The sequence below is a fragment of the Ambystoma mexicanum genome, chromosome 1p, assembly GCF_040938575.1.
Source record: "Ambystoma mexicanum isolate Mex_15411 chromosome 1p, UKY_AmexF1_1, whole genome shotgun sequence".
Lineage (NCBI taxonomy): Eukaryota > Metazoa > Chordata > Amphibia > Caudata > Ambystomatidae > Ambystoma > Ambystoma mexicanum.
The window spans coordinates 469,013,696-469,040,885 of record NC_090921.1 but is presented as its reverse complement, the minus strand read 5'-3'; the positions used below and the strand labels follow the sequence as shown (position 1 = coordinate 469,040,885).

Below are 27,190 nucleotides of genomic sequence, written 5' to 3'. Positions count from 1 at the left end.
CCAATTTAAGGTCATGCCCTTTAGTTCAAAGAATGCACCTGCCACATTCCAGAGGATGGTGAACCATGTTCTGAATGGGTTAGAGAACGTCTGCATTGTATACTTGGATGATAGTGCAGTGTCCAGCCCTACCTGGGAACAACATTAAAACTCACCTGGGTCATGTGTTGCAGGCCCTTCAGCAGGCCAAACTGACCATCAAAGCAAGTAAATGCCAAGTTGGTCAGAGCAAAGTGGTCAGCCTTGGTCATGAGGTAGGAAAAGCGAAGATTACGTCCTTACCCAGCAAAGTACAGGACTAGGCCTGTCCAACTACTTAAACTCAAGAGCCTTCTTAGGACTTATTTGTTACCACAGACAAGTCATTGAGAACTGTGGGACCATAGCTTCTCCTCTGAATACTGTATCCTCTCCCAAGTACCCTAAAAAGGTCAAGTGTAATGAGGACTCTGAAAAAGCCTTCCACTGGCTGAAATATGTTCTCTGTAAAGCGCAAGTCCTGAGAGCTCCAGATTATACTCAGGCCTTCTTAGTCCAGACTGATACTTTCAACACAGGGATAGGAGCAGTCTTGGGTCAATTTGATAGCAAAGGCAGGGAGCACTGCATCAGCTTTATTCGTCGAAAACTAAAATATAGGAAAACCAGGTAGGTCACAATTTAACATGAATGTTTTTCTATTGTATGGGCCCTGAAAAGTTCAGGCCATATCTCTATGGAACTACTTTCAGGATTCAAACTGGCCACCAACCGTTAAGGGTGTTCATGCAGATGAAAGGAGAAAACCCACACGGCTTTGACTTCACTATTGAGGACAGGTCAGGAACCCAATTTAAGAATGCTGATGGCCTCTCCATAAAGTATGACTGACTGGCTCAAGAGATTCATCCAGGAGTTGATTAGATCCTCCGGTTTAGTCTCAGGGAACAAGTGATGGGAGATGATATTTGTATGCTTCATTCATTCGCCTAGTAAGAACCTCAACACTTTTTTGCTGGAACTTTTTCTTTAATCTTTTTTCTTTTTTCCACTCCATTCTTATGGGCTCTGTCTTTTGGAACTCAGTTCTTTATGTTTTACTGTCCTATTGAGTCTAATTGGTGGTCCTTTCTTTTTTTCGCCATTACTAGCGTGGTTCTTGGTCACGTCCTAGTCTTAGCTGAGCTCCAGGTGAACCTCAGACACAATCCGGCCTGTCCAAGTCCCAACAGAGTGCAGGACTTCAGGAACGGAGGAAGAATGTCCGGGCGGGTCCTTTCTTGGAATGGCTGAAAAGGCGCCAAAACCGCAGGGTGGCCAGAGAAATCGCTGAAATCCGTGCCAGAGGCACTCCCCTAAGACTGCTGTGAGCCCGTCCATTGCCCTGCCTTTCATCATCAGACCAAGGAATCCAGGGGTCTGGTCCAGTGCTGTCACATCGAGGAGAATCCGGCCACAAAGATTTCTTCAAACCATAGGAACTGAGGGGAAAAGGGTATTGCTTACCTTAATCTGAAAAGACGCTCCAGAGCGTTGGTGTGCACATAGAGGTGTCCAGGGCAACCCCCTCAGGCCTAGGCTGCTGCTTGTGTGCTATTAGTGAGTCCTTTAGCAGGGTATCCAATGTTGGTTGTATCCTCTCTGATCTTTGCGACTAGAAAATATCCAGAGGAGTTTGTTCTGCTGCTTGTCAAGACTGAGCCCTCTCCAAACCGCCTTTAGCTAGGGTTGCGTTTTGCACCTTAAAAGACTGAACCTTAAGCATTGCCAATTTTACACCAACCATTTTCCTCCATAAAAGTCACCATCTTATGTGCGTTTGCAAAGTAAATTTACTTACCGTATTTCTTCTAAGTTTTGTGAGTGCGCGTTATTACTGATAATACGATAGAACTGTCATTACTGTCAAAAGCTGTAACAATTGTAACCGTGAACCACTACAAACTAAGCAGTGGCCTTTTAAAAGTATTCAAGTTTTCTAAAGTGTTTTGGTTCAATGTGCTGGGTATTTAAAAGCAATTCTTGTGTACATCTAATACATTATATTTTACTATACATAGTTTCTTTGAATTGCTTTACTAATTAGGTCCTGTGTACTTGCCTACCGCTCACATCTTTCTCTTAGGATAAGCCTAACTGCTCTGCCAATCTAGCAAGTTTCCATGAGTAGTACAGACGGATACTAAGAAGTGGGGATCTACAAACAATTGGGATTTTTTGTAAAGTCCTACCTTCCGGAGGACATTGGGAAAACTCCCCAAACTGTACAATCCACTTAGTATAAGGCTGTACCACCTGAGAACATTTGGTAGCATAAAAAGAGCAGCCAGACTTATCTTAGGAAGGAGACTGGGCTGTAGCTTAGTACTAAAATTGTAGCATGCATATGGTCCAAAGAGAAACAAACTATGTATAGTAAAAATAAAGGGTGTATTTAAATACAAGTAGACCAAGAAAATTCTTGTAATTACTATAGCATCATATAAACACAATCAAACAAACCAACTCAATACCTATGGTATGCAAAACAAACATATAACCTTATTAAGATGAGCAAGCAGCAAGTCAAGGTTAGTCAAACATAAGGTTATACATTCAGGATAGCAATATACTATTCTTGGGGAATACTACAAGGTCCGATATGCTTTTAGAATACAATCAGTAATTCAAGTGTAGGTGTCAGTCATGCAGTGACACTTGGTTAGGAAATCACATAGTAAACCAACCCTGTTAGGAGTATACTCCTTGCAACATTACTTTTTAAAACTCTGTTCAAAGCTAGTAAAACAATTCCTACTTTCTGGGGGGGCCTCAAGTTACTCGATAAGTATGAACACTATTTTAGAATGCACTAAGTAAATTAGGGAATGCAAAACCCATTTACACTTCAATAATGTATTTCAATGAATTTCATGGTAAGTGACCTATTGATACAGAACTATACTTTATCTAGTAGCTAGTATACTTTTAAGAAGTGTAGAATACAGTTTCCAAGGTAATAAAGAACATTACGAAACTATTTTAGTATAGCACCAACGCAATTCAGGGAAGCCCAACCAAGGGTTGCAAGTTTAGAAGAGCAGCAGCTAATGTTAGGGAGACTTCTCAGAAATGTGCTAATTCCCTCCACCCTAGAGACCCCCAGGAACATAGCTGGATGTTGAGGACTATGTTTTAACCTGGAGAGAACGAAAGCCTTTTTTCCACTCTCTCATGTATTTTAATGTGATTTTTAACTCGGTTTCTTTTGTTTATGGAGTCTGACAAAATCCATAGGCATCATTGTTTACATTGTGTCACACAGCACCATCAGTGCAGTGGCACAGGGAAGTCTTCTAGATTTCCCAAAGGTTTAAATACCTTCTTCTCTGGGATAAACTACTGTTTCCTAGAGCAGTAAAGTGAAATTGACTTTACATCCATTTGTAACTTTCTAGACCCAGAGCACACTCTTACAATAGCGTGCTGGAGGGGTTACTTCGTATCCCCTTTGTCTAGCCTCTCATGTAACTTTTTATGTTACCCTTTACTCACTGAATGACTGGTGGCAGTGGTTTACTTTTCACTATCGTGGTGTGCATTTACTGTAGGCTGAGTTTGCACCTGCAGTAAAACAACCAAGGGTGCCATTTTTGTCAAAATGGCCCGGTTGTCTTTCTTCGCCATTTCTTTGTGGAAAGGTCCTTCTTGAGATTTACTCTGCGCATCAAACCAGGTTTGGTCCCTTTGTGCACTTTGTCCTAGGCGGGATTCACGATTGAAGCCTGCCTCTGGCTCCAGGGTGTCTGGTGGGGGCAGGAAGGGAGGTGCCCGAAACTCCCTGTGCTTAGTCTCTGAGGAGACCCAAATACACTCTGTAGCGATTGGCCGGCAATCCCAACCCTGGTGGGTGACGGACAGCTAAACTGTAATGAGTGGGAGAGAACTGAATAAAAGGCGAGGCTTTTGGCTTGAAGGCTGAGTCGCCACCTGGACAAAGGAACCGAAGAACTTGAAGAGGACGCCTGCTGCAACTCTTGGACCGTTTGTTTGCCCGGTGGGACCAATCAACTCCAAAGTAAGCCACCTGGACATTCTCTTGGAGCTGGATGCATTTCCACAGAGTTGCTGCTGGAAACCGAAACACCAGGGAGAGGAACACCAGATCGTGTGCGATGCTTTTAAGTTGGCCAAGAGCTCCAGGATGATCCTCCGGACTCCCAGGAAGCTGGACTGACTGAGCATGAGCCCCCTCACCAGAGTGCGGGACCCCAGAAGCAAGGAAAGTCCATCTCGCCAGCCAGAAACCGCAGTATTGCCATTTGAGTTATTGGCGAGGAGCTGAAACACCGAAGTGCCACTTGTTTGAAGATTGCTGGTTGCGAGCGGTGACCGCCCCATTGTAGTGCAGGAGTCCCCAGAAGTTCTCCCTCTTGTTCCCACGACTGAGGCCCAGGAACAGTAGGATCTGCAGAGCTGCACAGGAATAGAAGTCATCTGCTGCACTTTTTCTTCAATTCAAAAAAGGTACTGCAAAGACTGAGCGAACTTATGTTAGATGCATTTATAGAGCGCACAAACACCCAGAAGGCACCCTGGCGCCTAACTTACCTCTTATTGTAGAGTTGCTTGCATCTTCTACTACTCGCAAGCCTAAACAGCTTGTGGCCCTACATTAATAATTATTTTCTTCAAAGACTTCTAAAACATTGTGCAAAGACTTTTACCTACCAGAAGTGTTTCAGCTCATATAGACTTTTGCCCGTTGACTTTGGCTTAACCTGTTATACTGAATGACTCTGCTTATGGGATCCAAAAGTATTTGCCTGCTTAAGAATATTTGTGCTCCCTTGTTTGTTCTATAACCTTTTCCTTTGACCAAATTCCAAGAGTATTCCAAATGCAAAAGTAAGATATTAATGTCCCCAGCATCCTAATTATTGAAGTCACCTGAGGGAGTAGGTTAAGACTGTGGGCCATCCCAAAAGGGTCTGTACCGATTTAGAAACTAAGAGTGTGTACATTTGGAGTGTATCTGTGTGTTACTTTTATATTGCTCCCTTCTGAAGAAGGCTTATTCTAACGGACTGATAAATTAATAATTGTTTATTCAAGAAACCTTGTGTGTAAGTGTTTATTTGAATATGTGTCAATGTGATTCTCTGTGTAACTCCCCTACAGCTCACATTGACCTCTCTTGAGATAAGCATGGCTGCTCAACATGCTACCAACCTGTGTAGTACAAGCGTATACCATAGGTTGGGTTCCTATAGCCAGGTTGTCAGGGTTGTTTTAGGGCACCCAAAGTGTACTGCATACAATCTTGCCTAACAGTTGGGTTAACTATAGCCAGGACGACAAGGCTGGTGCAGTCTCCCACGGGGTACTGCATACAATCTTGCCCGACATAGCCCCACTGTGATTTTCTACGAACTACCTCTGTGCAAGACGTTTGTGCTAAAAAGTGCCTCAGTTCCACAGACCTTGTTCAAATTGACTATGGCTGTCCTGGCTCCCTGCAGGCTCTTCTGGCCACTGTCCCTCATAGGTGGGAACTTGTTTGAAAGACATGCATTACTTACCGTAATAGCATTTCTGTTGAGTGTATCCGCTTAGATTTGTAGGATTAGTGTGTTTTGGAGTGCAGCGCCACTGCACAAGGATCAATGTATAGCGTGTTTTTGGAGTGCAGCGCCACTGCATGGGATCAATGCATTGCTATAATGCGGTACAGCAAGCCATGTGTTGCCAGTGTAACATATGGACATGTAAATGAAGACAGGCTACTCAGTCAAAAACTTTTTTTTTCACATTTAAAAACACCATTTTTTTTCTCACCTGAAATGCCTCTGTTGCAGGAGACAGAGGATTAATGAACTAATATAATTAACAGTACTAACATGATTCTAACTTCTTAATATTATGTGTTCTCCATGTTAAAAATGAGGAAGGCTGAAACTCATTTTAAACGGGCATTCAGAATTTTTCTTTCTTTCTCTGTGCTTTTCACGGTCCTTGCTCAGGAAACAAAACTCGAATAAGCAGGAAATGAGTAGATAGAGTTTCTTACTGAAAAGTGAGCTATTGTTTGAAGGAGGGTATGACATAGTGGATTCTTATTGGGCAGGCATCACGTTAGGGGCTGTAACAGAGGTCTCTTGAAGCAGCTTGGGGAGAAGGCAGGTTAGTGGACATTTTGCACAGCTTCGGTGAGGACTTGACGGGAGTTGCTGTGGGGTTGCCTGATTGAGAGGCGTTGTTCCAGTGCACTGCTGACCTTCACAGGCTGGAGATTCCAGTCAATTATCAGCAGCTTGAGGACAAAAGAGTGCAGATTGGAACTGCATCCTCGCCGGGTGCTCTAAAAGGAAGCCCTGAGCCATTTGAAGAAAGCGACCAGCCCAGAGAGTTTGCGTGCTGAACAGCTACAATTTGCTGGTAATTATCTTATACAAAGTGAGAGTTCGGTGTGTGAATGAAAAATCTATTTCTGTCAGGCAGCGTAGTGATAGCTGCATTCTAATGTTGCCATTCAGAAATGCAAGTCAACTGATGCACTGTTCTTTTTATTGTTGCAAATAATCTAATGAAATGCCATGTATTTTGCAATTGTTTCTCTTATGTTTATTCTAGAAAAGACTGCCTTGCAAAACTGGTAATGTATGATTTTTGAAATGAAACTGATGTAAATCACAATCTTTGTAAAGGCTTCTATTTGCTTCCGTTTTTCTCTGGTGCAGCTAGCCCATATCACATGATAAAAGGGGAGGTTATTAGGTAATATATGCCAAGCATCCCATGTGGAAAAGGTTATGTTATGAGTAAATAGCTGTGTGTGTGGTTCCACTCGGTGTATGTGTGACACACTTCGGAGTGAACCACAATCTGATAGTCTGCTGGACGTACATGAGTCAGCAGAGAGAGAGGCCTCTGGAAATAGTTTCACTAATGTAAATTAGTGATTATACCACATGTTATTGTGAATACTTTATGGAAGCATAGCTCACTGGTGTAGATAAATCAGTGATAACAGCCATAAGTGGCACTCCATATGAAAATGTGGTGTTCTTGAATAATGTAGAAGCCCGAGGCTTCTAGAGATCACAATAACAGTCTAGACAAAAGAAAGGGGTTTTGTATGTTGGGGCCACAAATAAAACGAAGAAATGATGCTCATCACTATACCACAAACAAATGTATACCAACCAAATATATCTGTGTACTGAAATAATGCATAGCCACAATACCACTATAATACCAAACCCAATCTGAATGCAAGGAGTGATTATTGCTAAATTATTTTTATTTTTGGCGGTAAGAAAATACAGCTAGGCCCCAAATCTACACAAAATACCCAACAGATTCACATGCTGTGCATATGGTCCGACATCCAGTGGTAACCGCAGAGTATCGCATCTTGTCTTTCGGGGACCGAAAGTGGACGTCGGCATAGGCGTGTCTGTAACACTATCCCTATTGCGATGTGTAGTACCCAAAATCCCTCACGCGCCGAGGTCCCTCCGATTGTATTTTTTCTGCCACGAGGGAGCCTAAGGCTATAGAGAGTGAGTACATAAAGAGGGAAAGTAGTAAGACGTCTATGTTCCTTCCACCCCGAGCGGGGGGGGGGTGGGGGGGGGGTAAGGAGGGCGCATGTGAATCTAAGCAGATACAATCATCAGAAATGCTATTACGGTGAGTAATGCAGGTCTTTTGATGCTTGTTAATCTGCTTAGAATCTCATGCTGTGCATAGACTAGCGAGCAGTACCCAGAGTTGGAGGTGGGTTGTGAGCAGGAACAGTAGAGAAAAGATGTCTTAGTACTGCTTGTCCCACCTGAGAATCAGACCAAGGCAATAGTGATTTGTAAAGGTGAGTACAGAACTCCAGGTTGCCGCTTTGCAAATGGACTCTAGGGGAACATTTGCAATGAATGCTATGGATACCCCAGTGCCTTGAGTAGAGTGTGCTCTACGCTTGAAGGGCAGTTCTCTTCGCAAGAGTAAAAGTGTGATGAATTTGACAATCCACCTCGAGATTGCTGATTTAGAGACAGGATCCCCTTCTCTACCAGCTGCCACTAAAACAAAGAATTGTTTAGTCTTCCTCAGTGATTTAGTCCTTTCCATGTAAAACATGACTGCCCTGCTCAAGTCTAGTGTGTGAAGGCTTCTTTCGGCCATGTTAGTAGGTTTCTGGAAAAACGTGGGTAGCTCGATTGACTGGTTCACATGGAACTTTGAGATAAATTTCAGGCGCAAACCTGGGATGTGTGCGCAGAACTACCTTATCTTTGTGGACTGTAACAAAGGGGTCTAAAATAGAAAGAGCCTGTAGTTCGCTAACTATTCTGATAGAAGTTATGTCAGATCTTTCAGACTTGCTTTATGCATAGGCTCAAAGGGAGCTCCCATGAGCGTGGTGAAAACCACATTCAGATCCCACCCAGGGGCTGGATGAGAGATGGGAGGATAAATCCTCTTAACCCCTTCCATAAAGGCTTTAATTACTATCTTCCACCACAATACTTTTTGCTGTGATGTGTTGTAGGCTGACAGAGCAGCCAAATGAACCTTTAGGGAATTGAAGACTAACCCAGAGTCCAAAAGGTGGGTTAGATAAAACGCAATGTGTGAGGGTGAGCAATCGATAGGATTGACGCCCTTGGAATTACACCAGATGACAAACCGTTTCCATTTGCTCGCATAGCAATAATGTGCATTAGGCTTTCTCGCTTCCCCAGAGTATGTCCATGCATCTCTGAGGGAGTTGCAGGTGTCCAAACTCTATAATCTCAGGAGCCAAGCTGCTAAGTTCAGAGTTTGTGGGCATGGGTGGAGGGTCTCCCCCTATCCTGAGACATGTTGTATGGGCAGGGCAGTTGACTGGTGGGGAGAGGGACATCATGGTAACTGGATCCTGGTGCATCTTGTGCACTATCTTGTTGAGAAGGGGAGTCGGGTGGGGGGGAGGGCGTAGACACATTTCCCTGACCAAGTTATCTAGAGACTGTTCTCCTTGGATCGGTTCTGGGGGTACCTGGAGGCGTAGTCTTGGCATTGGGCGTTCTCCTGAGTAGCGAACAGGTCGATCTCTGGGAAACCCCATTTTGCGAAGATGTTGGACACAATGTCTTCGTGCAGCCGCCATTCGTATTCTTCTGGCAGGGGAAAAAGCCTCAGCTGTGTACGTCTGCCAGAAGATTGAGTTCCCCTGGAACATGTTGGGATAACAAACATCTTGTGTTTGAGAGCCCATAGCCAAATGTTCTGGGACAGCTTGGATAGCCCTGGAGAGTGAGTGCCCCCTGTGTGTTCAGGTAATACATTGCTGTAGTGCTGTTGGTTAGGATCAGCAATGTCTTGTCTTCCCTTGCAGTTGCCCCTGAAAGGCTTTCAATGCTTTGAACACAGCTAGTAGCTCCAGTAAGTTTATATGATTGGACGACACCTGAGGGGACCACACTCGGTGTGCTGTCTGCTGTAGTAGGTGAATCCCCCCCCCCCACCCTGCGAGAGATGAGTCTGTCGTAAGAGTGGATTCCACTGCAGCGGTGGTGAAGGTCTTCCCCTTCAAGAGGTTTTCTCTTGACCACCACTGCAGAGAGAACGAGGGCTGGCGAGACAACAGATCTTCCCATTGTCCACTGGCCTGACACCACTGGCTGTTGAGCCACTCTTGCATGGGACGCATGTGCAGCCGCGCGTGGGGAACCAAGTATATGCATGACGCTATCATCCCTAGCAAATGCATGGCTTTGCGTACCGTCACCTCCCGACTGGCTACATATTGAGGAACCTGAGAGAGCATGTTCTGAACCCTCTCGCTGGAGGGGAAGACAAGGCCGTCTTCCGTCCGAATCAGTGCTCCCAGAAATTGTTTTACTTGGCTGGGGACTAAGCTGGATTTCTTTTCGTTGATTGAAAAACCCAGGCTGAAGGAGATCTACTGTTTTTTGGGTGTTCGAAAAACAAGCGCCGAACGAGTCCCCCGTAATGAGCCAGTCGTCGAGGTAAGGGTAAACTGGGACTGATAGTATGCACAGGTATGCTGCTGCCACTGCCAGGACTTTGGTAAACACCCTTGGCGCTGAGGCGATGCCGAAGGGGAGCACTTTGAACTGGTAGTGTTTGTCCTGAATCATGAACCTTAGGTATTTTCTGTGCGCTGGCAACATTGAAATATGAAAGTATGCATCTTTCATATCCAATGTTGCCATGAAAACCCTGTTTCAGCAATGGGATCACCTCCTGCAGTGTTACCATGCAAAACCTCTGGGGTTTTATAAACTTGTTTGCTGGGTGCAGATCCAGAACAAGACGCATGGTAAGATCCTTTTTGGGTACAAGGAAGTACACTGAATAAATGCCCTCGTTTACCAGAATAGGTACGACGGCTTCTATGGAGTCCTTTCCCAGCAGAGCTTCCACCTCTTGAATCAGGATCTCCAGGTGGTCCGGTGAAAGGCGCCATGAGCGCAGCGGTCTGAACTGTGGAGGTAGGGTGAATTCCACGCAATAACCGTGGGCGATCGTCTTTAAGACCCCCAGAAGTTATCCCCTCCCATGCCTTGAGAAAAGATGTTAATCGACCCCTCCCGACCGGGGAGACATGGGAGGGGACCTGGAGGTCATATCTGACCAGAGGCTGCTCTGGGATTGGGGCCGTTGCCTCTACCTTTGCCGCATTTCTGACCCCTTCTGGGAGGAGGGTTTGTGTAATCAGGTGCAAACCTTATAGTCTTGTGCTCCTTCTCGCCCGTCTCCAATGCTTCATCCACTGCTTTCCCGAAGAGGTTAGTCTCCTCAATGGGTTTATTAATGAGAGAGGCCAGAGTCTCAGGTCTGAAGCCCGATGACCGCAGCCATGCATGTCTTTTTGGAAGAGTACCTTGTGCAAGAGACCTGCCTGCTGTTTCTGCAGTGTCCAGGGTGTTCTTCACTACATTCTGATTAACCAGTTTTCCCTCCGAAACAATGGCGAGAAGCTTTGTTCTGGCTGGTTCTGGAACCTCCTGGAGGCCTTCTTGGAGCAAGTGCCATTGGGCATCAGCATAGCTTGCTAATAGTGTAGTATTAGCAGCAACCCGAATGGTGTATGCAGCTGCTGATGTTGCACGTTTGCCCAAGGCATACAACCTTTTAGAATCCTTGGCTGGTGTTGATTCTCTCGTGGCAAGGGGTATCCATGCCCTCTTTCGAGTGGTAGTCACTACCAGTGAGTCTGGGATGGCGTGCCCTTTGATATACAGAGGGTCGGTAGGAGAAGGCCGAAATTATTTTTCGATTCTCTGGTTCACCGCTCGTGTCTGAGCAGGTGTAACCAAAGATGGACCTACCCGTCTCCGGAGAGACGGAATGAGGGGGATGGATTGACTCGCTGGAGGTTTTTCTTTGATAATATCCTCCACGAAATCTTGCTCCGGTACCACCTCTTGAGTGGCAATTTTGAAGAATTCTGCCGCTTTTTTCAACATGTAGTTGAAAGCCATATGGTCATCCACAGGGGAGGCCAGGCGAGCCGGGGTGGACGGAGGAGAATCCAGGCACAAAATATCAGCGTCCTGATCTTCTTGTGTCCAAGGGTTTTCACCTTCCTGCTGGGTCTCCTCCCAGTTCTCTGTTGTGTCCTGTTGATCTTCCTCATAGTTTGAGAAGGGAAGCTTCTTCTTCCTCATTATAGATCTCTATAAGTATCCATATGGCTCAAGTTGTCTTGTTGGAAAACCTGAGACTGATCTACTTGAGGGTTAGGGTCTACCCATGCTTTTGTCGGGGGCAGATTATCTGAAGAGGCGATAATCCGCTCTAGCCGATCCATACAACCTTCAAACTTTTCTGTAGTCCATTTAGAGGACCTAAACGTGCCGGCGCGAGGAGAAGTGACATTCTCCGGACTTTGGCCACGACAGGAACCTCTAAGGGTGTCGGAGAGAGTCTCTTGACTACGTAAATTCCATCGGAATCGGGATTCCAATCCGCCGAAAACTTTTCCGCAGATTGTCTCAACCTTCGGCGGGACCGGGATAAGACCCACCGCCACTGCGATCCTTCCAATGCTACTTTGGATAGTCGCCGAATCGTCGAGGGACAAAAGCTCAGATGATTTGTCGGCAGCAGAAATACCATCCGTGCCACCAGGAGGTTTAGCGGATGGGTTTCCGGGTAGAGGCCTAGTTGTAGTTTTTGGGCCTACTGAGGCCTTGGAACTCGAAGCGTTGGGCTCCCGGCTTTCGACGTGTGTAGGATTAGCGCCCTTGGCTTTTATTGGTTGCCTAGTCGCCATGCGCTGATGCAAATGCGGGGAAGGACGAGGATCAGCGCGATCCGAGGGAACCGGCGAAGACTTCGGCGGCCCCATTGGCGCCTTCGCTTTTTTCGACGAAACCGTCGAAATTGGCATAGGGGTTGTGCGCTTAGTGCAATGCGATTGTACACCTCTGTCGTAGGGTGTGGTCCCTGTAGCAAGACCAGAGTCGAGCCTGGAAGGATCGGGACTGGCTTGGCGGATCTAGAAGTATCCGTCTCAAGGTCCATAACATCCACGTTGGACGTTCATCCGAAGTACCCCCGTCACTTTCGGCTAGTGTGGCGGTGGGGGAGGGGCGCTCCACACGTGACATGCCGTATGCGTCCCACAACTTTACACGGCGTTCCTTAAGGGTCCTGGGCCGAAGGGATTTGCACGCCGCACACTGCTTCTCGTCGTGCTCTAGGGAGAGACAGGCGTTACACGTCCTGTGCTCGTCCTTCCAAGGATATCTGACCCTAGACTTAGGGCAGAATCTAAAAGGAGTCCTTTCCATAGCAAAAGGGAAGGATGACCAGACCGAAAGGGAAAAGAGGGGAAAGGAGGAAAGACATACTAAAACAATATGGCCACCCTGACCCCACTCTCCCTACTGTATTGGTCGGCCAGAGGGCCCAACCACGTGGATAATCTGTCCGCCGGATCTTAGGCGCCAAAATCCACAGCTGTAGATGATTCCCCCGTAGTCTTTGTCAAAGTTTTTTGTTGGCGAAGTGACTTAACGGGGAATAAACCGACAATTCGGTAAAGATAAACAATGTCTCTAGTAAGAGCTCTGCTATAGGGCGACCAGTTATCTGGGCGGAAAAAAACAATCTGAGGGACCTCGTCGCGTGAGGGATTTTGGGTACTACACACATCACCATAGGGATAGTGTTACTGACACGCCTATGCCGATGTCCCCTTTCGGTCCATGAAAGACAAGATGCAATACTCTGCGGTTACCACTGGATGTCGGACCATATGCACAGCATGTGATTCTAAGCAGATTAACAAGCATCAAAACGGTTATTACTGGGAAAGATTCTATCTAGACTTCATTGGGAGATTTAAAAGTGCTCACATGCTCCGAGAACCTGTTAACCTTTTTCATTCCCATAAAGTTTCCTTTCCACAACCTGCAAAATGTGATATATAAATGCCAATACTGTCCTAGTAATTGAAGTCACCTCTTGGGGGGGGGGGGGGGGGGGGGGTGGTTGTGTGTGTCATCTCCAACTAGTTTCTACTTGCTCATCTTGATTCGGAGAACGTGTTATGAAGAGTATTATTGGTGCACATTGCCCTTTTTAAAGAATGCTTTAAAAAAATGACCATTAAATAATTATTTTACTAGAAAACCGAGTGTTTTATTTGTATACTGTATGTGCGGATTACAATACTACAGCTCACATTTACCCCCTTTGAGCTAAGTCTGGCTGCTCAGTCATTCAACCAACTTGGGTAGTACAGACCAACACCAATAGGAAGGTTACCTAATACGAAGAGGACAAGACCGGTGTAGTCTCTCACAGGGTTACTGCATACAATCTTGCCCAACACCCTTCACCCAGGGACAAGGGAAAATACCCAAATTCAAGCAAAAGCTTCTGGGGTTGACACAGGTTAGGAAGATTCATCACAAATGTGAAAATCTTAACCAACAGCTTCTGAGGGGACTTCTACGATCAGAATGGACTCTATGAAGGCCCAGACATGATCCCCACAGGTTTGCAGCTAGAACTTGTCTTGACGAGACGATGCACCGCAGCAGTCCCACAGTATTTGGGTATTGCAGGCCATGAAGGTCGCAGCACTTCATGGGATGGTTCAAACTGTAGCTGGTCTCGATACAGAGGAAGTCGTCCGATCTGGAGCTTCGCTGTCACACAGAATAGAGGGCTGTAGCAGCAGTCACTCATTTGGCTTAGCGATCGCTGAAGGGAGCTGCAGATGTCCTTTCTTCTTCGGAATGGATCTGCCAGTTGTCAACTCTGGCTTCAGCATCAAGACCCTCGCCTTTTATGCAGGAACCCAGCCAATCACTATGCAAGCTAAATTCAATCTTTGGGGGGAGGCAGTCCAAAGGGGACAGTCAGGCACCCAGTTAGAACTGGGTCCAAGCGGACACACTGAGGACAAAGACCAGAGGAGTTTTGGTGTCCTCCCAGACACACTGGTGCCACCGGGCGGGCTTCCCAACGGAAGCCCATCTAAGACTAAGGAGTGCACAGGACTTCCCCCAACCCAGGTTAGCAGAGAAGGCTCAAGAAAGGGCAAGCCATCTTGAGTTGGCGAAAAAGAAGACGGCACCATTTTAGTCAATGGTGGCCCATGTGTCCTTTCTGCAGATGCAACAGCAGCATGTGTGTAAAAATAACGAAAAGTTGGTAGAAAATATCCACTGCCACCAGCCACCAGCCACTTCGACTTGCCACTGTAAGTAGAAAGTTACAAGACAAGTGAGAAAAAGGATACCATGTATCCCCCTCAGTGTTCAACATAAGGTGGGTTGATCTCAAAGGAACAGCATAGGTAGGATAAAAGTTATCCTCCTAACATTAAGTTAGCACAGGAAAATCTAAGAAAACCAAAGAGGGAAGCTCAAGGAGCTTCCAGCAACACTGCACAGGTGTACAGCAACAGTAAAATACAGATGGCTCAAAAAGATGGAGGCAAGCAGACTCCATCAAAGATAACCATAAAGGGTTACAGAGTCCTAGCAAAAAGAATGGAGAGTCAGAAAAAATCAATTGTCCAGTAAAAATTGCTGGGGACTCACCAAGTGAGGAGAATTACACACAAGATAGAAATTCTACCCAACAATAAGTATACCAAACATTATGATTCATGAGTAAAACAACTTTTATATTGTGCAAGTGACGTTGCCGAAGTAGCCATAGACCTATGAAGGCAACCTACTAAATAGTTATTGCATATATTGCATTTTCATTTCACAAAACCAAGTTCTTTCTTAAACAAATTGGGCTTCAAGGTGGCTTTAAATGACTTTAAATACTGCTGAAGAAAAGGAAACCTACTTGTTTTGCCCCAAGGACAACTGGAACCATGCATTCAGGCTCAGTAGCTTGTGTACTTTCATCAATCAAAATTGAACGAAACTGCATTTTTGCAAGCCTTGGATCACCTGCTCCCACACATGTGCAGCAAATAACATCTGCATTCTATAAAAAGAGAAGATTTTCATTAGTGTGATTCTGACAGTATGGCAAATCCGCCTAGACCGTCATCTAAAAATAGACACCAATACCAGCTTCAAAAGACATAGGAAAAGTTTACAAAAACCTGCTACAATAACTTATTTGTGAAGTAGCCCTAGAGTTGAAATACACAGCGATTGCTGCAATGTATGCACACTGGTGGCTAACTGGCACAGTGGGAGCTGTTGAGTCATGTGAAAAGAGTACAGAAGGAACCAACTATGTATTTATTCAACATTTGCATGGCGCCTATAGCCAAGAAAGTGTTTCCAGAATATGGCCTACAACCTTTGGCTCTTCATATTGTGGACTACAACTCCCAAAAACCCTAGGCAGCATGGGCAATGGTAAATGTTAGGGGTATTACACAAATTACTGTCCGGCAACTTGGAAAAGCCCACCTTAGGTGACAGGATTGCAACCCCTTTTGTTTAGACTGAACTACTGTTAGGGGAGTTTTCCTAAAGTCCACCACTGCGAGGTGGACTTAAAACTATTCCAATGGTTTATAGATCCCCCAACTCTTTGTATCAGTCTGTACTACTCATGGAACCTTGGTAGTAAGACGTAGCATAGGTAAGTAGCATAGGTAAGTACTTTGAACCTAGTTAGGAATACACATCAAAGAAACACTTCCTTAATAAATGTAAATAAAAATATATATTTACACAAGAATTACTTTAAAAAACACTACATTAAACCAAAACATTTAGAATACTTTAGAATACTTTTCAAATGCCACTTGCCTATTGTGTAGTTGCTTGCAGTTACATTGTTACAGGTTTTGACAGTCCTACCGTATTATCAGTAATTATGTGCACTTGCGAATCTGAAGAGAAATGCATTTACTCTGCAAAACCACATAAGATAATGACTTAGAAAGGAACATAGTTGGGTAGTGTAATACTAGTGTTGGAGAAGATTTTCATAACAATTAAATCTTCCTGACCAGCGTCAACCCCAGAACATTTTGCTTTACTTACTGGCGGATTATTTTTCCCTATACCACTGTGTGGGAACCTTTTTCCACACTCACAGAATCGTTCACTCTTTATAGTTGTCATTTTTAAGACTCTCCATAGTGTCTTTTAAAAGTTATCCTCTGACAACTTTTCGGCAATCAATACGTGCCTATTGTTGCTGGGTTGCCCGAGGGGCTCCCCTTTTTACTTTCTCTGGCTACCCTTGTGAGAACTACAGCTCCCAAGGGTAGAAATGATATTTGGAAACCTTCTACATTTTATTAGGTGAAACCAGCTCCCACCCCCCCCCCCCCCCCCATCTTATGTGGAGCGCTGGAATCCCCTTTCATTTTTAATGTAACATTTATATTACAAGGACAAACCTACCTCTAATGGCTGGTGGCAGTGAAGCTTTATATTAATTTGGTGCACCTTATTTGTATTTTATTTATAAAGCGCACCGGGCCCAAGGGCAACTGGGAGCCTAATCTTGTAGATAACAGTTACAGTTAAATACAGTAGCGAAAGGAACAAGGCTCAACCAATTTACAGACACATTGATATGACCTATTAGCAGTACGGTAAATATTAAGAAGGGCGCTATGTACAATAACACATGGCGGGCGTAGGGTCTCGAGCTCAAGAGCTACGAATTTACCAGGTTACAGACACAAAAGGTACAAATCAGCTGGCAACATAAGTAAGGTGCAGGGCAATATATACAAAGAGGCGAGAGAGGCAAAGGTCGCAAGCTAAAAGCTCAGGACCGCAGGCCGTATCAGAAGTAGCATAGCGAGTATATCAGTTTTGTGCAAAGAGCCATGATTTGGTTTTGTCCTTCGAAGAGTGGAATGAAGGCTCAAGTCTGATGTCCTTAGGGAGGGCGTTCCATAGCTTGGTGGCCAGGACGGGGGACGCTCACACCCCTTGCTTTTTGTAATTTGAATCTGGGAAGGGAGATACTGTGGGTTTGGGCCGCTCTCAAAGGTCGTGAGGAGGTGTGCAGTGTAAGGCGATAGGAGAGGTAGGAGGGGGGGCCTTATTGGCCAGGCACTTGTGTGTCAGGGCAAGAGTTTTCAGAAAGATTCTGTGCTCGACAGGCAACCAATGAAGATAACTTCTGTGGTCGGAGATCTGTTGGTTTCTTGGAATGTTTAATGCCACTCTAACAGCGTTTTTCAGGGTAATTTGAACTTTATGTTGGACAGGCTAGTCCCCAGATAGACTATTGCAGCGCCCTCCATCTTAGACATAAGTGTTCTGGCCAGTACGATGCAGTTAGGGGTGGACAGAAATGGTCTGCAGGCCGTGATCAATTTACATTTGTAGGCCGAAGCTGACCTGGCAGGATTAGTTTGTCTGGTCAATGAAAGTGTGGACTCAAGATAAATGCCTAATGTTTGTTTCCTTGGAAACCTGGATCACGTTGCCATCAATGGTGAAAGACTTGGAGTGGTCAAGTTTGTTAAGACATTGAATGGAACCCAGAATGAGGAGTTCCGCCTTATCAGAGAGGCAGAATTCATGTTGGGCCATCCAAGCCTGAATGACCATTTCGACGTTGTTCAAGGATTTAGTGTCCACTGTATAATCACCCGTGATAGGGATGAGTATCTGGGTGTCATCAGCATAGTGTATGACACCCCCAGATAGCCAAGAACATCAAAAAGTGGGTTGGCAAAAACATTATAAAGTGTAGGGGACACACTAGCCCTGAGGGACGCCACAGTGAATGGGAGCAGGATCAGCAGAAGCTGAAGGGGAAAATACCTGCATGGATCTATTGTTTAAGAAGGAACTTACCAAGCAGTTGGCACAGACCCGGGTAAAGACACAGGTGGGTGCTCATTTCACCAAAATGTCTACAGTCTTTGTTTTTGTCATTTTAGCACTTGTTTCTTCCCCCGACATCTAGGGCGGGAAATTCCTGTGTGCGATTTTTATCTTCGGCAGGATCCTGTGGACACCCCGCCCAGCCTTCAGAGTTTCTGAAGGCAGGAAGCGAGGGAGGAGCCCATAATGCTGCAGTCATTTGTCGTTCAGCCTTTAAGCATCCACTTCAAACTGGGTGGATGGCTGTCCTGAAAGTATTGAAAACACAGCCCCCAAACCAAGTTTGAATGTTGCATGGCTGCTTGATTGGCTGGGTTCCTGCATAAAAGTCTGATATTGGAAGCTGAAGAGGTAGTCGACCACGGGAACCAAAACCAAAGAGGAAGATTACGAATTTGCGGCTGAAAGGATTTCCTGTAACTGGAGCCTGCTGTTACCCTTCTTTCCAAACGACCTGGGGACTCTGAAAACATCACCCGAGCCAGGTGAGACCCACTAGACTCAAGACAACCTGCATTATGAGCCATCCCACGGCATGCTGGGTCGCTATGCACGGTCTTCCGAATTACGCTGAAACTTTGTGGGCATCTTGCTGTACCTCCACAGACATGAGTGCTGGACATTGCAAATCACGAGAATCTGACCAGCGATATTCTGTCATCTTCTGTACTTCTGAAAAAGGTACCAAATCTACAGAGCCGCATCCAACCAGGAGGAAAACCTTGCCTAGAGCCTGCCCTGTGATCCTTGCTGCAGACATCCTTCCAATGTCCTGTCTTCTTAATGAAGGAATCGAACGACCGGGTATATTTGGCTGCAGATTCCAAAGTCATCCTGCTGCAAAATAATCTTCTGTGCTGGCTTGGCTATTTACTTACCTTATGTCCCTTATGATTCCTGTGTAGTTGTTGGGTGTTTTCTGTGATTGGAGGTCTCTCGTTCAGTTCACCAAGGCCCACTGCTGCAATCCTCGTAGGGTGTCTTCCTTGAAGGCCCTGGACCCTCAACTCTAAAGTAAAATACTTGAACAGTCTTCCACTGGAACCCTGAACTTTGCTGCAACTGAGCCCCATCTCATCCTGCCTAAAACTGGCTACTAGACCGCTAGGGTCACTCTTCTGCCTCAGAACTCATGTACTAGAATTGGGAAGGGCTGGATACGTTAAGGGGTCTGCCTTAAAAAATAAACTAGTGTTGAAAAGTGTACTTGTGAATGAGTTGGTAACTTTAAACCAAGAGAGAATAGTTAGTTATTAAAAATGTTCTGCCATTCTGAAAAGCGTAAATAGGATTTACTTGCTTTGAATAAGCGGAGTGCCTTCTTAAATAAGTGTTCTCAAAGTCGTACTTTCCTTAGAAACTGTTTCGCCATATTAAAACAGTAGGTAAAGGGTCAACTTACCTGTGAATTGGGTTCCCCTCTTCCCAAAAGTAATGCTGTTGGTTTCACTTTTTTATTCCTGTTAGGATAATTTTATGCATGTCCCCAAATAGGTCTCCCTTACCCACCCGGACTTGCTGTTAGCCTGTCCAGAATAAGTCTGCCTAGGTGATACTTAACTTTTAGGTTGCTGGTATTCCTTACAAAAGCATATACAGATTTACTTATCTTGAGTAGAACTGTTATCCTAAAATAAGTTCAAGTTATTGCTTCCCTTAGTCTGTGAACTGAAAACCAACTGTAATGACAATGCATTACTTTCCGTAAAAACATTTCTGATGGTTGTATCTGCTTAGATTCACATGCTGTGCATAGGTCCGACATCCAGTGGTCACTGCGGAGTATTGCATTTTGTTTTTCGTAGTCGAAAAGGGGACGTCGACAAGGCGTGTCTGTAACACTATCCCTATAGTGACGTGCAGTGTACTCACAATCCCTCACACGTCGAGGTCCCTCCGTTTGTATTTTTTTCTGCCCTGAGGGAGCCTTATAGACGTGAGAATACAGAAAAGAGAGAAAAGGATGTCTATGTTCCTTCCATCCGAGCGAGCGGGGAAGGAAGGGTGGGCGCATGTGAATCTAAGCAGATCCAACCATCAGAAATGCTTTTACGGTAAGTAATGTATTGTCTTCTGATGTTTGTTAATCTGCTTAGAATCATATGCTGTGCATAGACTAGCGAGCAGTACCCGGAGCTGGAGGTGGGTTGTAAGAAGGAACGGTAGTGAAAAGGTGTCTTAATACTGCTTGGCCCACCTGTGAAGCAGACCTAGAGTGGGCACCTAGACAGTGTTTTGTAAAGGTGTGTACAGAACTCCAAGTTGCCGCCTTGCAAATGGACTCAAGAGGGACATTTGCAATGAATGCTATGGAAGCCCCAGTGCCTCGAGTAGTGTGCTCTTGGCTTGAAGGGTAGTTCTCTCTTAGCAAGAGAGAAACAGAGGGTGATGCATTGTACGATCCATCTAGATATAGTGGATTTTGAAACTGCATCTACTTCTCTTCCTGCTGCCACCGAGACAAAGAACCGATTAATTTTTCTCAGTGGTCTAGTTCTTTCCATATAAAACATAACAGACCTGCGCACATCCAGTGTATGCAGGCTTTTTTCTCCCGAGATTGAAGGGTTTTGAAAGAACGTTGGTAGGTCTATAGATTGGTTCAAATGGAACTTAGAAATGAATTTAGGTGCAAACCTAGGGTGTGTGCGTAGAACCACCTTCTCTTTGTGAACTGTTACAAAGGGGTCTAGAATAGATAGTGCTTGTAGTTCACTTACTCTCCTGATGGAGGTGATAGCTATTAGAAAAACAGTTTTAAGGGTGAGGTCCTTAAGTCTTGCTTTGTGCATGGGTTCAAAGGGAGAGCCCATGAGCTTGGTTAATACCACATTTAGGTCCCATCCAGGAGCTAGGTTAGCTATGGGAGGGTGTATTCTTTTAACTCCTTCCATGAAGGCTTTAATAACTGGGACTTTCCACCACGACAAAGTTGAGAAGTGGTGTATGCGGAAGGTGCAGCTAAATGAACCTTAATAGAATTAAACACTTATCCTGAGTCTAGTAGGCGAGTCAGGTAGAGAACAATTTGTGTTGGAGAGCAGTCAACCGGTTTGATGCTCTTATTTCGACACCATATGACGAATCTATTCCACTTGCTAGAATATCAGCGACGAGTGTTATGCTTTCTAGCTTCTTTGAGAATGTCCATGCATCTCTGCGGGAGTTGTAAATGACCAAATTCTATGATCTCAGGAGCCATGCTGCTAAGTTCATGGTCTGTGGGCATGGGTGTAGTGTCTTGCCCTTGTCCTGTGACAGCATGTCGTACGGACAGGGTAGTTTCACCGGTGGAGACAGAGACATTTCCATCAGGTGAGCGAACCATGGTTGCCGGGGCCACTAGTATCATGGTGACTGGTTCCTGGTGCATCTTGTGCACTATCTTTTTGAGAGGAGGAGTCAGGGGGGAAGCGTAAACAAATTTCCCTGACCATGGTATCGATAGACCGTTCCCCATGGACTGGTTCTGGGGGTACCTGGAGGCGTAATCTTGGCATTGGGAGTTCTCCAGAGTTGCGAACAGATCTATTTCTGGTAATCCCCATTGTGTGAAGACGTCAAAGACGATGTCTTGGTGTAACCGCCATTCGTACTCTGCGGGCAGAGGAAAGTCTCTGCTGAGTTCATCTGCTAGCAGATCGAGTTCCCCTGGTACATGTTGTGACAACAGGAACATGTGTTCGAGAGCCCACTTCCAGATGTTCTGGGACAGCTTGGACAGTCCTGGAGAGTGAGTGCCCCCTTGCTTGTTCAGATAGTACATGGCTGTGGTGCTGTCTGAGGACCATCACTGTTTTCCCTCACAGGTGAGCCTGAAAATCCTTCAGTGCTTTGAAGACCGCTAACAGTTCCAGCAAGTTCATGTGTTTGGACGCTACGCTCCGAGTCCAAACTCTGTGTGCAGTCTGATGGGATAGGTGATCCCCCCCCATCCTGTGAGGGATGCGTCTGTGGTTAGAGTGGCAACCACTACGGGGTGGCGAATGGTTTCCCTATTACAAGGTTTTCCTTCGACCACCACCGTAGCGAGAGAACCAAGGCCTGCGAGACCACCACTAGATCGTCCCATTGTCCGCTGGCCTGACACCACTGGCTGTTGAGCCACTCTTGCATAGGGCGCTGTCGCACGTGAGGTGCCAAATATATAAATGACGCCATCATTCTCAGCAAACGCATTGCTTTGTGCACCGTCGCCTCTCGACCGGCCACATATTGAAGGATCTGAAACAGCATATTTTGGACCCTCTCGTTGGAGGGGAAGACGAGGCCGTCCTTTGTTCGAATTAGAGCCCCTAGGAATTGTTTGATCTGGCTGGGCTTTAGGCTGGACTTCTCGTTGGAGAAGCCCAGTTGGAACAAAAGGTCTACAGTCTTTTGGGTATTTGAGAAGCACGTCTTGTAAGAATCCCCTGTTATGAGCCAATCGTCGAGGTAAGGGTATTCTGGGATGGACAACCTGTGCAGGTGGGCCGCTGCCACTGCCAGTACTTTCGTGAATACTCTCAGCGCTGACGCTATGCCGAAGGGTAGCACTATGAACTGGTAGTGTTTGCCCTCTATCATGAACCTCAGATATTGTCTGTGCGCTGGCAACATTAAAATATGAAAGTATGCATCTTTCATGTCCAGTGTTGTCATGTAATCCCCTTGAGATAATGGGGGGATTACTTCCTGTAATGTCACCATACGAAATGTTTGAGGTTTTACAAATTTGTTCGCTGGGCGCAGATCTAGTACAGGGCGCATGGTTAAGTAGTCTTTGGGTACAAGGAAGTACACTGAATAAATACCTTCCACTACCTGTGAGAGAGGCACAACCTCTATTGCTCCTTTTTCTAGTAGCTGGTCCAATTCTTGAAGGATGGCTAGGTGTTCAGGTGACAGGCGTCGTCCCCTTGGGGGTCTGTACGTCGGGGAGCAGTTGAATTCTATACAGTAGCCGCGGGCTATGGTTGAGAGTACCCAGCGGTCTGATGTTATTCCCTCCCATAATGGAAGAAAGGATGTTAACCGGCCCCAGACCGGCGATGCATGGGAAGGGACCCGAATCTTCGGGTCATTTGCTGTTGGTGGCTTGGGAACCTCTTGGGGTGGGACCCCGACCTCTTCCCTTGCCACGACAATGCCCTCTATGGGTGTATTGTCCACTGGTTCCTTGATTCGAGGACCAGTTGCCTGCAGAGTATTGCTGCTGCTGTTGAAAAAAATCATTTTTTGCAGTCTCTAGTGCATCATCCACCGCCTTCCCAAAGAGGTTGGCATCCTCTATTGGTTTATTAATGAGAGATTGTGTTTCGGGTTTAAAACCTGAATTACGTAGCCAGACATGGCGTTTGAGGAGGATTCCTTGGACTAGGGAACGGCCAGCCGTTTCTGCAGCATCTAGAGTATTCTTAATGATGCTCTGGTTGACTAAGGTTCCCTCAGTAACTGTGGCCAGAAGCCAAGTTCCTAGGGGTTCAGGTACCTCTTCAATGTCTTTGGGTAGTTTGCTCCATTGGGCATCTGCATAACTTGCGAGTAAGGAGTTGTTGGCAATCCTGGTGGAAAAGGCTGCGGAGGCTGTAATCCCTTTTACCTAGGGCATACAGCTTTTTACCTTCTTTATCTGGTGGTGCCTCGCTGGTTGATAGTGCGACCCCTGCCCTCTTTCTTGTATTTGTTACTACTAAGGAGTCCGGTACAGAGTGGCCCCTGATGTATAACGGGTCCGATGCAGGGACTACATTTTTCTATCCTTGGGTTGACCCCTCTGACCAATGCAGGCGTAGATAGGGAAGGAATGATTTGTCTCTTTACTGAGACAAGGAGGGAAATGGTTTGACTGACAGGGGGTTTGCCCTTGATGATCTTTTCCATTAAGTCTATGTCAGGAGAAATTTCCCCAGTCTCTATTTCGAAATGCGCTGCTGCTTTGCGTAGTAGTGCATTTAAGGTAGGTTGGTCATCTATAGTTGACGTATTCCTGATTGGTGAGTCTTTGGGGGAGGAAGGGGGGAATCATGTTTAGGACATCACGGTCTGTAGACGCTGATGGGGACTGCCAGGACTGTGAAGCACCTTCTTCGGTTCTTCTTCAAAGCCCCCACGACCCATGTCTGGGTTATCCTCGAAACCTTCCTGGTCTAGGTTTTGTTCTGGTTCGTTAGTTAAGAACTCATCTTCATGAAAGTGGGAGTCCTCTTCAGTGAGGTCATAACTACATCCTCCTGGGGGCATTAAACAGCCTAGGGTATTTAGCCCTAGGATCCCCGAGGCCCCTCTTGGTCTTTTGGGTGTGGGTAGGTATTGAGTACACATAAAACTCTCCGTTTTGTCCATACAAAGCTGGAGTCTCTCTAAGGTCCCTTGTGGTAATCCAGAGCAGTCTGCAGGAGGTGGGGGGAGGTGCGGGGAGGTGGGGGGGTAGGGAAGGCCTTCAGCCTGTAAACGCTTTGACCTATCCCATAACGTCGAGGATAAACTTCCCATCACCTTCTGAGAAGCCTTCTAGTAAGCTAGGAGTCCCTTTCGACGGAGGGGGCCGTTCCTGCCTTCCTTTCGGCGTTTCCCTGGCCTTGCGAGCGGTATTCGGCGTCTCTTTCGCTGTCCGTCTCTGGCTATCAGTGGAAACAATACGCGCCAGGCTCTCGAATGGTCTGTTGAGGGTTCCTCTTGCGTCAACGTTACAGGTGTCGCGTTCTCTACGCCGATGGTGGCTCCCTGACGGGGCACGTCTGGCAGTTTGGTGATAGCGCCCTTATCTGGGGGTAGCCCAGTCGCTGGTCGCGTCTGCGGTTGCGAGGGGGGCTTAGGACCCTTATGGTCTGTGGAGGCTGCCGGTAGGACCGGTGTCTCGTTGGCGCTAATGCTTTCTTCATCTTCGAGGAAGAGCCGTGGGTCGTGTGCTTATGTGAGTGCTTGTGTGCGTCAGTGTCGCCGGGGTGTTCATCCCCATAAGCAGGGCGTGAGCGGAGCTTGTCGGGGACAGACGAGGAGCGAGACCACTCCCTAGAGGGGTGTACAACCTCCGAAGCGGAGGTCGGGTTATCACTTTCGTCGGCAGCGGGTGAGAAATCTGACCTAGACATGGCGTAGGCTGCCCACCTCTTGACCCTGCAGTCCTTTAAAGTCTTAGGCTTAAGAAGCTTACAGGCCGCACAACCGTCTTCTTTGTGGTCGAGGGGCAAGCAACGGTTGCACCATTTGTGCTCGTCTTTCCAGGTGAATTTGCCCTTGCAGCGCGGGCAAAACCTAAATGATGTCCTCTCCATAGCTGAGGAAACGATCAGACGTGATAACAACCCCGAAGGAAAAGGTGGGGAAAGCGAAAGGCATTCTTAAAGAGAAGCAAGAAATGTCCCACAACCCCACTCTGCCTACTGTTTGAGGCCGGTGAGGCCAGGCCACGTGTTCGGCGTCGAAGGAGGAACCCAACGTAAGGTAAAGTTAAATAAAGACCAACGGTCGAGTGAATATTTGCAATGTCTCTCGAGGAACTCCGCGTAAAGGCGACCCATATCTGGGCGGAAAAAACTATCTGAGGGACCTTGACGCATGAGGGATTGTGGGTACACTGCACGTCACTATAGGGATAGTGTTACAGATACGACTTGTCGACATCCCCTTTTCGACTACGAAAAACAAAATGCCATACTCCGCAGTGACCACTGGAGGTCAGACTATGCGCAGCATGCAATTCTAAGCAGATTAACAAACATCAGAATGAATATTAAACCCCAAGGTCCAACTCCCAAGAATAATTTATCCTGAATCAGAGTTACAGATTTTTACTGTTCCTAGAATAAGTGTTCCACTATTCTGAAAAGTATATTGCCCAGTTGACTTATGCAATTTCTTGCTGAGCGTCACCGTACAACTGTTAAGGTCAACTACTGTTTATTACTGAAAGTAATCGAAAAGTAACTATTGGTTTTGACTTCCCTAGAACTACTGTTAAGTGTTCCAAATTAGGTTATATGCTTTGGTCTGTGTTCCTTCAAGCACAGTTGTATTTTTCTAAAATGTGTTTATATGATCTGTGACCGTACTCATTATGGAAGAAATGTTTGTGGATGGATTCTCCTCGATGTGGCAGCAGTGGACCAGACCTATGGATTCCTTGGTCTGGTGACAAAAGGCAGGACAATGGACGGGATCTCTCCGGAGCAGTCTCGAGGGAGGACCTCTAGCACAGATTCCAGCAACTTCTCTGGTCACTCTGCGGTTTCTGCAGCACCAACAAAGGACATGATTCGCCCGGTCAATCTTCTTCGGTTCCTGTAGCCCTGCACTCTGGTGAGGGGACTTGGACCTGTCGGGTTGTGTCTCTGGAGGTTCACCTGGAGCTCAGCAAAGTCTAGGACAGTGTTGGGGAGAATTCTCAGAAATGTGCCAATTCCCTTCTTCCTTAGAGACCCCCAGCTCTTTTTCTGGACTTTAGGACTTTTAAAGTTTATTCTGGAGAGAGCGAGACCTTTTAACAACTACCTCATGCATTTTTCTTTCATTTGAACACTTTTTCTTGTAACTGTGGAGTCTGTCATACTCTATAGGCATCATTTAACATTGTGACAGCACCTTCAGTGCACTAGATTTCCAAAAGGTTTAAATACCTTCTCTTGGATAAACTACTGTTTCCAACAGAAGTGAAGTGAAATTACCTTTATTCACATCTAACTTTTCTAGACCCAGCACACGCTATCCTACAATAGGGTGCTGGAGGGGTTAGTATCCTCTTTGTCTAGTTTTACGTAACATTTTTATGTTACCCTTTCTACAATTAATGGCTGGTGGCAGTGGTTTACTTTTTCCTACCATTGTGTGTTTCTACTGCGGGCTGCAATTGCAGCTGCAGTAACGCACACATGGGTGTCCATTTTGTCAAAATGGCCCCAGTCTTTTTTCGCCATTTCTCGTTGGAAAGGTCCATCTAGAGATTTACT

At 46.0% G+C, this 27,190-nt stretch overlaps 1 protein-coding gene across 3 annotated transcripts in view; it reads right to left on the bottom strand.

Moving 5' to 3' along the window:
• Positions 1-27,190, bottom strand: part of UPF1 (UPF1 RNA helicase and ATPase) — a 1,138,135-nt gene that overhangs the window by 661,790 nt on the left and 449,155 nt on the right. For all 3 annotated transcript variants that reach the window (XM_069649320.1, XM_069649322.1, XM_069649321.1), the window contains exon 14: positions 15,289-15,432. In XM_069649320.1, coding sequence (XP_069505421.1) covers positions 15,289-15,432 — 144 coding nt within the window. The remainder of the gene's footprint in view (positions 1-15,288; positions 15,433-27,190) is intronic.